The 11,112-nt window shown below is 51.1% G+C and overlaps 1 protein-coding gene across 1 annotated transcript; it reads right to left on the bottom strand.

Moving 5' to 3' along the window:
• Positions 1 to 969: 969 nt before the first annotated feature.
• ccm2l (CCM2 like scaffold protein) lies at positions 970 to 10,933 on the bottom strand. Its single transcript, XM_080469526.1, is given in 12 exon segments — positions 970 to 1,230; positions 4,527 to 4,535; positions 4,537 to 4,672; positions 5,198 to 5,336; positions 5,468 to 5,624; positions 6,482 to 6,545; positions 6,733 to 6,862; positions 7,606 to 8,177; positions 8,911 to 9,094; positions 9,233 to 9,316; positions 9,386 to 9,550; positions 10,745 to 10,933. Coding segments are annotated over 12 exon segments (1,803 nt in total). The 5' UTR covers positions 10,775 to 10,933; the 3' UTR covers positions 970 to 1,097.
• Between the last annotated feature and the right edge of the window lie 179 nt (positions 10,934 to 11,112).

Genomic DNA, 11,112 nt, shown 5'->3' with positions numbered 1-11,112 from the left:
CTCTCTACCGCTCTCTACCTCTCTCTACCTCTCTCTCTACCTCTCTCTCTCTACCTCTCTGTCTACCTCTCTCTCTACCTCGCTCTCTACCTCTCTCTACCTCTCTCTACCTCTCTCTACCTCTCTCTCTACCTCTCTCTCTACCTCTCTCTACCTCTTTCTCTACCTCTCTCTACCTCTCTCTCTACCTCTCTCTACTTCTCTCTCTACCTCTCTCTACCTCTCTCTACTTCTCTCTACCTCTCTCTTTACCTCTCTCTCTACCTCTCTCTCTCTCTCTACCTCTCTCTCTACCTCTCTCTACCTCTTTCTCTACCTCTCTCTACCTCTCTCTTTACCTCTCTCTCTCTCTCTACCTCTCTCTCTACCTCTCTCTACCTCTTTCTCTACCTCTCTCTACCTCTCTCTTTACCTCTCTCTCTCTCTCTACCTCTCTCTCTACCTCTCTCTCTTCGTCCCCTACCCAAACCAGGGTGTGCTTCCAAGGTTTGTAACTCCCCCCCATTCTATCTCTCTGTCTATTCTATCCCTTCCTCTCCTCTACCCCGCCCCTCAACCCCCTCCACCCCCTCCACCCCCTCCACCCCCTCCACCTCTGACTCTAGGTTCTACAAAGGTTCTTCCTGTTAGAGAAGTTTTTCTTTCCTCAGTCGCAAATAAATCTGCTGCTCATGTGGATTAGTTGGGTTTTTCTCTTTTCTCTGTTAAACCTAGAAAAGCCGGTGTTGTATTTGCTGCTCTAGAAAAGACAGAGTTGTAGTTGCCGCTCTAGAAAAGACAGAGTTGCATTTGCCGCTCTAGAAAAGACGGTGCTGTATTTGTCGCTCTAGAAAAGACAGAGTTGTATTTGCCGCTCTAGAAAAGACAGTGTTGTATTTGCCGCTCTAGAAATGAAGGTGAATTGAATTGAATTGTCTGATCAAAGGTCACATGATGGCAGGATTTACATGATTAATGAAGCTCCGCCTTCTGCCTGGCAGTGTAATCTGGATGTTAGAGGAGGAAGATGCTCTATAATCCAATCACAGTTCTTGTGCTGCTTAAGTGGAGAGGAGTTTGAAGGTCACAGGTCATAGTCCTCCTCCTCCTCCTCTTCATCAGAGGTAGTAGTCTTCCTCCTCGATGTCTCCATGAGTGTCCTGGAAGCCGAGCGCCTGGATGTCGTGGGTGATGTCAGTCATGCGTCGGTTGAATTCCTGGGATCCTGAAGCCAGAGAGACGTTGTCGTACCTGCAGGTGGACAAACAAAATGTTACGGTTCAGGTGGTGACAGACATGAAGAGTGAGGCATGAGGAGTAAAGAGTGAGGAGTGAAGCGTGAGGAGTAAAGACTGAGGAGTGAGGAGTAAGGAGTGAAGAGTGATGCGTGAGGAGTAAAGAGTGAGGTGTGAGGTGTGAGGAGTAAAGAGTGAGGCATGAGGAGTAAAGAGTGAGGAGTGAAGCGTGAGGAGTGAAGACTGATGTGTGAGGAGTAAAGAGTGAGGAGTTAGGCGTGAGGAGTGAGGCATGATGAGTAAAGAGTGAGGAGTGAAGAACGAGGTGTGAGGAGTGAGGCATGGGGAGTAAAGAGTGAGGTGTGAGGAGTAAAGAGTGAGGAGTGAAGCGTGAGGAGTAAAGACTGAGGAGTAAGGAGTGAAGAGTGATGCGTGAGGAGTAAAGAGTGAGGAGTGAGGTGTGAGGAGTAAAGAGTGAGGAGTGAAGCATGAGGAGTAAAGACTGGGGAGTAAGGAGTGAAGAGTGATGCGTGAGGAGTAAAGAGTGAGGTGTGAGGTGTGAGGAGTAAAGAGTGAGGAGTGAAGCGTGAGGAGTAAAGACTGAGGAGTGAGGAGTAAGGAGTGAAGAGTGGTGCGTGAGGAGTAAAGAGTGAGGTGTGAGGAGTAAAGAGTGAGGCATGAGGAGTAAAGAGTGAGGAGTGAAGCGTGAGGAGTGAAGACTGATGTGTGAGGAGTAAAGAGTGAGGAGTTAGGCGTGAGGAGTGAGGCATGATGAGTAAAGAGTGAGGAGTGAAGAATGAGGTGTGAGGAGTGAGGCATGGGGAGTAAAGAGTGAGGTGTGAGGAGTAAAGAGTGAGGAGTGAAGAGTGATGTGTGAGACGTGAGGAGTAAAGAGTGAGGAGTGAAGCGTGAGGAGTAAAGACTGAGGAGTGAGGAGTAAGGAGTGAAGAGTGATGCGTGAGGAGTAAAGAGTGAGGAGTGAGGTGTGAGGAGTAAAGAGTGAGGAGTGAAGCGTGAGGAGTAAAGACTGAGGAGTAAGGAGTGAAGAGTGATGCGTGAGGAGTAAAGAGTGAGGTGTGAGGAGTAAAGAGTGAGGCATGAGGAGTAAAGAGTGAGGAGTGAAGCGTGAGGAGTAAAGACTGAGGAGTAAGGAGTGAAGAGTGATGCGTGAGGAGTAAAGACTGAGGAGTGAGGTGTGAGGAGTAAAGAGTGAGGAGTGAAGCGTGAGGAGTAAAGACTGAGGAGTGAGGAGTAAGGAGTGAAGAGTGGTGCGTGAGGAGTAAAGAGTGAGGTGTGAGGAGTAAAGAGTGAGGCATGAGGAGTAAAGAGTGAGGAGTGAAGCGTGAGGAGTGAAGACTGATGTGTGAGGAGTAAAGAGTGAGGAGTTAGGCGTGAGGAGTGAGGCATGATGAGTAAAGAGTGAGGAGTGAAGAATGAGGTGTGAGGAGTGAGGCATGGGGAGTAAAGAGTGAGGTGTGAGGAGTAAAGAGTGAGGCATGAGGAGTAAAGAGTGAGGAGTGAAGCGTGAGGAGTAAAGACTGAGGAGTAAGGAGTGAAGAGTGATGCGTGAGGAGTAAAGACTGAGGAGTGAGGTGTGAGGAGTAAAGAGTGAGGAGTGAAGCGTGAGGAGTAAAGACTGAGGAGTGAGGAGTAAGGAGTGAAGAGTGGTGCGTGAGGAGTAAAGAGTGAGGTGTGAGGAGTAAAGAGTGAGGAGTGAAGCGTGAGGAGTAAAGACTGAGGAGTAAGGAGTGAAGAGTGATGCGTGAGGAGTAAAGACTGAGGAGTGAGGTGTGAGGAGTAAAGAGTGAGGAGTGAAGCGTGAGGAGTGAAGACTGATGTGTGAGGAGTAAAGAGTGAGGAGTTAGGCGTGAGGAGTGAGGCATGATGAGTAAAGAGTGAGGAGTGAAGAATGAGGTGTGAGGAGTGAGGCATGGGGAGTAAAGAGTGAGGTGTGAGGAGTAAAGAGTGAGGAGTGAAGAGTGATGTGTGAGACGTGAGGAGTAAAGAGTGAGGAGTGAAGCGTGAGGAGTAAAGACTGAGGAGTGAGGAGTAAGGAGTGAAGAGTGATGCGTGAGGAGTAAAGAGTGAGGAGTGAGGTGTGAGGAGTAAAGAGTGAGGAGTGAAGCGTGAGGAGTAAAGACTGAGGAGTAAGGAGTGAAGAGTGATGCGTGAGGAGTAAAGAGTGAGGTGTGATGAGTAAAGAGTGAGGCATGAGGAGTAAAGAGTGAGGAGTGAAGCGTGAGGAGTGAAGACTGATGTGTGAGGAGTAAAGAGTGAGGAGTTAGGCGTGAGGAGTAAAGAGTGAGGAGTGAGGCATGATGAGTAAAGAGTGAGGAGTGAAGAATGAGGTGTGAGGAGTGAGGCATGGGGAGTAAAGAGTGAGGAGTGAGGAATACGGTGTGAGGAGTGAGGCATGGGGAGTAAAAAGTGAGGTGTGAGGGGTGAAGAGTGAGGAGTGAAGAGTGATGTGTGAGATGTGATGAGTAAAGAGTGAGGAGTGAAGCATGGGGTAAAGAGTGAGGAGTGAGGCATGAGGAGTAAAGAGTGAGGAGTGAAGCACGAGGTGTGATGAGTAAAGAGTGAGGAGTTAGGCGTGAGGAGTAAAGAGTGAGGAGTGAAGAATGAGGTGTTAGGAGTGAGGGATGGGGAGTAAAAAGTGGGGAGTGAAGCGTGAGGTGTGAGTATTGAAGTGCAGGCATGCCATCGTAACTCTTTCTCTACCTCTCTCTACCTCTCTCTCTACTTCTCTCTCTACCTCTCTCTACCTCTCTCTCTACCTCTCTCTACCTCTCTCTCTACCTCTCTCTCTACCTCTCTCTACCTCTCTCTACCTCTCTCTACCTCTCTCTACTTCTCTCTCTACCTCTCTCTACCTCTCTCTACCTCTCTCTACCTCTCTCTACTTCTCTCTCTACCTCTCTCTCTACCTCTCTCTACCTCTCTCTACCTCTCTCTCTACTTCTCTCTCTACCTCTCTCTCTACCTCTCTCTACCTCTCTCTACCTCTCTCTCTACCTCTCTCTCTACCTCTCTCTACCTCTCTCTCTACCTCTCTCTACCTCTCTCTACCTCTCTCTCTACTTCTCTCTCTACCTCTCTCTCTACCTCTCTCTACCTCTCTCTACCTCTCTCTCTACCTCTCTCTCTACCTCTCTCTACCTCTCTCTCTACCTCCCCTACCCGACCCAGGGTGGGTTGACAAGGTTTGTACCTCCCCCTCATTCTATCTCTCTGTCTATCCCTCCTCTCCTCTATCCCCTCATTCTATCTCTCTGTCTCTCCCTCCTCTCCTCTCCTCTCCCCCCATCCTACCCTCTCATGCGACGCCGACGTGTTGCTCATGCTGCGCTTGATTCTCCCGAAGCTGTCGGTTAGAATCCCACCCTCCCGGATGCCGATGCTTTCCAGGAAACTCTCGAAGGATCCGACGTCTTTGTCAGGGATGAACGGACGCATTCCTGAGACACCGAGGTAAACAACAACAAGAAAGAACAAACAATAATTACTAAACAACAAATAAACAACAAACAAAACAGCAGATCAACATCAATAGAATAGAAATACTTTATTAATCTAAACAGTTTGATGTCATTTAAGTTTTTAATCTCAGTCCAGATTCTAATGAATCTGATAAAACCAGTGATGATAATCTGATGATAAAACCAGTGATGATAATCTGATGATAAATCCAGTCATGGATAAACTAATGAGGGTCCAGCTGCTGACGTCTAGATTTAATTTGACATTGTTATGATCAATCAAGAGGATCAGGAAAAACAGTATGACCCCGTACCCCACTCTGAATGTACCCCCCCCCCAACCACCACCACCACCACCACTCCCCACCTCTGACCCCCCCCCCACCCCCATCACTCCCCACCCACCTCTGTGTCCCCCCCCCCCCCCCCCCCCACCACTCCCCACCCACCTCTGTGTCCGTCCGTCCGTCCCCACCCCCCCCCCCCCCCCCCCCCCCCCCTCACCCAGCAGCAGGAACTTGCGGGTGTCTCCATACAGTTGCAGCAGTTGGGAGCAGAATTGGTGGATGTTGGCCTCCAGCCTGTATTCTCTCAGCAGGACGGCAAACTGCTGCAACTCCACTGGAACCAGCTTGTTACGCAGCTACACACACACACCACACACACACACACACACACACACACACACAACACACACACACACACACACACACACGATCATGATGATGATGATGATGATGATGATGATGATGATGATGATGATGGTGCTCATACCGTGATCATGTACTCCTGCATCATCAGCAGCGCCGGGTTACTTTCTCCTCCGTCACTGACTGAGGCCAGACTGTGATGAGAATCCTGCAGCGAAGAGCTCTCACTGTATGTCTCACTGTAGTAGAGCTCAAAGGCCTCCTGGGAGCCCTCACTGGCACTGAGAACCATGAGAACCATGAGAACCATGAGAACCAATGATAACTCATGATAAACCATGATAAACCATGATAACCCATGATAAACCATGATAACCCATGATAAACCATGATAAACCATGATAAACCATGATAAACCATGATAAGCCATGAGAACCCATGATAAACCATGATATTAATTAAACAGAATTCATGGAAATTCGTGAGAAACCACGATGATTCATGAGGGTGAATGAGGGTGAATGGGGGAGGGTGAATGGGGGTGAATGAGGGTGAATGAGGGAGGGTGAATGAGGGGGGGTGAATGAGAGTGAATGACGGGGGGTGAATGAGGGTGAATGAGGGTGAATGAGGGGGGGGGTGAATGAGGGGGTGAATGAGGGTGAATGAGGGGGGGGTGAATGAGAGTGAATGAGGGGGGTGAATGAGGGTGAATGAGGGTGAATGAGGGGGGGGTGAATGAGGGGGTGAATGAGGGTGAATGAGGGGGGTGAATGAGAGTGAATGAGGGGGGTGAATGAGGGTGAATGAGGGGGGGTGAATGAGGGTGAATGAGGGGGGGTGAATGAGAGTGAATGACGGGGGGTGAATGAGGGTGAATGAGGGTGAATGAGGGGGGGTGAATGAGGGGGTGAATGAGGGTGAATGAGGGGGGTGAATGAGAGTGAATGAGGGGGGTGAATGAGGGTGAATGAGGGTGAATGAGGGGGGTGAATGAGGGTGAATGAGGGTGAATGAGAGTGAATGAGAGTGAATGAGGGGGGGGTGAATGAGGGTGAATGAGAGTGAATGGGGGGGGGGTGAATGAGGGTGAATGAGGGTGAATGAGGGTGAATGAGGGTGAATGAGGGTTACTCACTATGAGCTGCAGCAGCTGAACTCTGGATCGTAACTGTAGGACATGTCAGTCAGACAACTGTCACCTGCACACACACACACACACACACACACACACACACACACACACACACACACACACACACACACACACACACACACACATACACACACACAGGATCAGATAATGTGTTCGGGTTAGAATTGAGTGTATTCGATGCCACCAGGCTGTCTGATTGGTGGACGCTGACTCCGCCCCCTTGTGTCACTCACTCCTCTGCAGCCAATAGCGGTCCGGCATGCTGTGATGGAAACCGGCCCGGTCCACACACTCTATGGTCCGATGGCCGTAAATGATCTGGAACATCTGACAGATCAGAGAGCAGTACTCCTCTGCTGCATCCTGCACACACACACACACACACACACACACACACACACACACACACACACACACACACACACACACACACACACACACACACACACACACACACACACACACACACACACACACACACACACACACACACACACAACCGTTAAATATTGAGGATCATCATGGATGCTTGGATTAGAAACTAATGTGTCCTCTAGTGCCCCCTACTGTTCTCTACCGCCTTCTACTGTCCCGTACGGTCCTCTACTGTCCTCTACTGTCTTCTGTTGTCCTCTACTGCCCTCTACTGTCCCGTACTGTCCTCTACTGCCCTCTACTGTCTTCTGTTGTCCTCTACTGTCCCCTACTGTCTTTTACTGCCCTGTTCTGCTCCCTACTATCCTCTTCTGTCCTCTACTGCCCTCTACTGTCCCGTACTGTCCTCTACTGCCCTCTACTGTCTTCTGTTGTCCTCTACTGTCCCCTACTGTCTTTTACTGCCCTGTTCTGCTCCCTACTATCCTCATCTGTCCTCTACTGCCCTCTACTGTCCCGTACTGTCCTCTACTGTCCTCTACTGTCCTCTACTGCCCTCTACTGTCCCGTACTGTCCTCTACTGTCCTCTACTGCCCTCTACTGTCCTATATTGCCTTCTACTGTTCTCTACTGTCCTTCTGATCCTGTCCCTTTGTGGTACCAACCCGGCTCTAGTACCGACCAGGTTTCCGGTAGAGCAGGTTCTGGTAGAGCAGGCTGTGGTACTGACCCGGTTGTGGACGGCCAGGATGAGCAGGTTGCAGTAGGCGTCAGGACAAGGCGTGGGCTCCAGTGGGTTGTGGTTCCTCCTCTCCCAGCTGCCGTAGCTCTTCCCTCGCTCCCAGCTGCCGGTGCAGGCCTGCCGCCGCTCCCAGCTGCCCCCGGCCCCACCCCTCCGCTCCCAGCTGCCCCCGGCCCCTCCTCCGCCTTGTCTCCGCTCCCAGCTGCCCCCCCCACCTCCTCCTGCCACCCCCCAGCTGCCACTCATGGGCCTGGCGCGCCGGTTCTCCCAGCTGCCTCCAGTTTTCCGTGTGGGTTGCCTCCTCTCCCAGCTGCCCCCCCCCCTCTTCCTCTCCAGACTGCCCCCCCCTCCCCGTTCCAGGTTCTGGTTCTTGTCATGGTTACTTCTAGACAGCGACGGCCTCCAGTCCACCCCACAGATGGTGTGTCGTCGCTCCATGGTGCCCCCTGCAGGACGGGGGTCCGCGTTGCAGCTCATTGTCTGACGACGGCCATCGACACCCGTCGGCTTTTTCCTGTCCAGGCTGTCGTCCCCGGCAACCACCGTGTCCACATCCAGGCCTGCACCGTCACACAGTAGAGACGCCGTCATTCACTTCTCCTACGAGAACGTTACCAAGAGGTTCTAGAGACACTCTAGAGACGTCACCGAGACGTCACCGAGACGTTCTAGAGACGTTCTAGAGACGTTGCAGACGTTAGATCAGGTTATAGGGCTAACCCAGGTTTTAGTTCCTCCCTGCTTCAGCAGACCTGAATCTAATGATGATGTCATCACCAAGGTTGTGAAAAAGCCCAATAAGGAGCCCCTCATTGCGATCAGGTGGGTTAAACTGGGAGGAGCTAAAACCTGCAGGACAGGGACCCTGGAGGTCAGGGACCCTGGAGGACAGGGACCCTGGAGGTCAGGGACCCTGGAGGACAGGGACCCTGGAGGACAAGGACCCTGGAGGTCAGGGACCCTGGAGGTCAGGGACCCTGGAGGACAGGGACCCTGGAGGACAGGGACCCTGGAGGTCAGGGACCCTGGAGGACAGGGACCCTGGAGGACAAGGACCCTGGAGGTCAGGGACCCTGGAGGACAGGGACCCTGGAGGACTGGGACCCTGGAGGTCAGGGACCCTGGAGGACTGGAGCTGGACACATTTCACTATTCAGACGCTTTTACAAACATTTATTACAAAAATTGAGTTGAATGGACTAACTGTCTCCCCTGAGCCTGGTTCCGGGCCAGGTTCTGATCCTGGTTCTGATCCAGGTTCTGAAGGAGCCTGTACCAGCAGGTGGCGCTCACCGGTCTTGAGCACCAGCAGGTGCAGTGCGTCGTCCCGCAGGTAGGAGGCAGCAGCGAGCTGGTGCGTGGGGATCCTGACCAGCAGCTTCTCGTTGAGCCTCCAGGTGAGCAGCAGGCAGCGGGCAGACAGGCTCAGGATGCAGTCCTGCTCGGCGCTGGTCTGCAGCGGCAGCACCTTCAGCTGCTGCTCACACACACACTGATTATTGGTTATTGATCGGAGGTGACTCTGATCAGCAGGATCAATACAGTCTGGGTTGCTGACTGATTGGTGAGGCTGAGGGGGTGGGGGGATGGGGGGGGGGGGGGGGGGGGAACTCACCCGGGCGGCGTCCAGCAGCTGCAGCAGCTCGTCTCGACTGGACGGGTTCAGTGAGACCGACACCCAGGTCAGGTGACCCAGGAACTGAGAGCAGAGGTCAGAGGTCAACGACTGTGATGTCACTGAGGATCTGCGGTGGATCGGCGGTCCTACCTTGACTTCTTTCTCCACGTAGTCGAAGATGAGCCTCTCGGGGTGGATCAGGTAGTCGGGGGGGTAGAGGGGGACGGTGTGCAGAGGGCGGCGGTACGAAACGCCTCCGTCCACCGCCCGGCGGCAAGACCTGGACCAAACCAGACGCCTGATGGGCGAGAATCCCTGAGAGACCAGGGTCAGAGGTCAGACTGGATCAATACTGCAGGGACTGAGCACCTTCCTGCAGTGGATCCCTGCTGTGAACAGTGGATCCAGCAGTGGTTAACAGTGGATCCAGCAGTGGATCCAGCAGTGGATAACAGTGGATCCCTGCTGTGAACAGTAGATCCTGCAGTGGATAACAGTGGATCCCTGTTGTGAACAGTGGATCCTGCAGTGGATAACAGTGGATCCCTGTTGTGAACAGTGGATCCTGCAGTGGATAACAGTGGATCCCTGTTGTGAACAGTGGATCCTGCAGTGGATAACAGTGGATCCAGCAGTGGATCCCTGTTGTGAACAGTGGATCCAGCAGTGGTTAATAGTGGATCCAGCAGTGGATAACAATGTGACGTTTCATAAACTTCCACAGTCGATTCCAGTTTGTCACAGAAATTAAAACTAAATCAAAGTGTCACAACAAGACGTCCAAATTCTGTAGGATCAATAGGATCAATAGAATCAATAGGATCAATAGGATCAGTAGAATCAGTAGAATCAATAGGATCAATAGGATCAGTAGGATCAGTAGGATCAATAGGATCAATAGGATCAATAGGATCAATAGGATCAATAGAATCAGTAGAATCAATAGGATCAATAGGATCAATAGGATCGATAGGATCAATAGGATCAATAGGATCAATAGGATCAGTAGAATCAGTAGGATCAATAGGATCAATAGGATCAGTAGGATCAGTTGGATCAATAGGATCAGTAGGATCAGTAGGATCAGTAGGATCAATAGGATCAGTAGGATCCGTTGGATCAATAGGATCAGTAGGATCAGTAGGATCAATAGGATCAATAGGATCAATAGGATCAGTAGGATCAGTAGGATCAATAGGATCAGTAGGATCAGTTGGATCAATAGGATCAATAGGATCAGTAGGATCAGTAGGATCAGTAGGATCAGTTGGATCAATAGGATCAATAGGATCAGTAGGATCAGTAGGATCAGTAGGATCAATAGGATCAATAGGATCAATAGGATCAGTAGGATCAGTAGGATCAATAGGATCAATAGGATCAGTAGGATCAGTAGGATCAATAGGATCAATAGGATCAATAGGATCAATAGGATCAGTAGGATCAGTAGAAGTACTGATAGTTTTACCTCCAGATGATCTGAACTCAAACATCAGAAGAGACTCAAACCTTCTTGGTCTTCTTTGGTTCATAGTCCATGGTGGTCCAGGTCCAGGTCCAGGTCCAGGTCCAGGTCCAGGTCCAGGTCCAGGTCCAGGTCCAGGTCCAGGTCCAGATCCAGGTCCAGGTCCAGGTCCAGGTCCAGGTCCAGGTCCAGGTCTCAGACTTGCTGCTCTGCACAGTTTTTTACTCGAGTCTTTCGAGCTTCTGACTCGACACTGATTGTTGTTTTGAAACCTCTGCTGGGGACACACACACACACACACACACACACACACACACACACACACTGCTATCTTTGTGAGGACTCTCCATTGTTTCCTTGCTCTCCACTCTAGAACCGACTCTTCCCTTCATGTTGCCTCAGAAAAACTTCA

Source organism: Lipophrys pholis, assembly GCF_963383615.2.
Source record: "Lipophrys pholis genome assembly, chromosome: 8".
In the NCBI taxonomy this organism is placed as follows: Eukaryota; Metazoa; Chordata; class Actinopteri; order Blenniiformes; family Blenniidae; genus Lipophrys; species Lipophrys pholis.
This window is presented reverse-complemented; position numbering and strand designations above follow the sequence as displayed.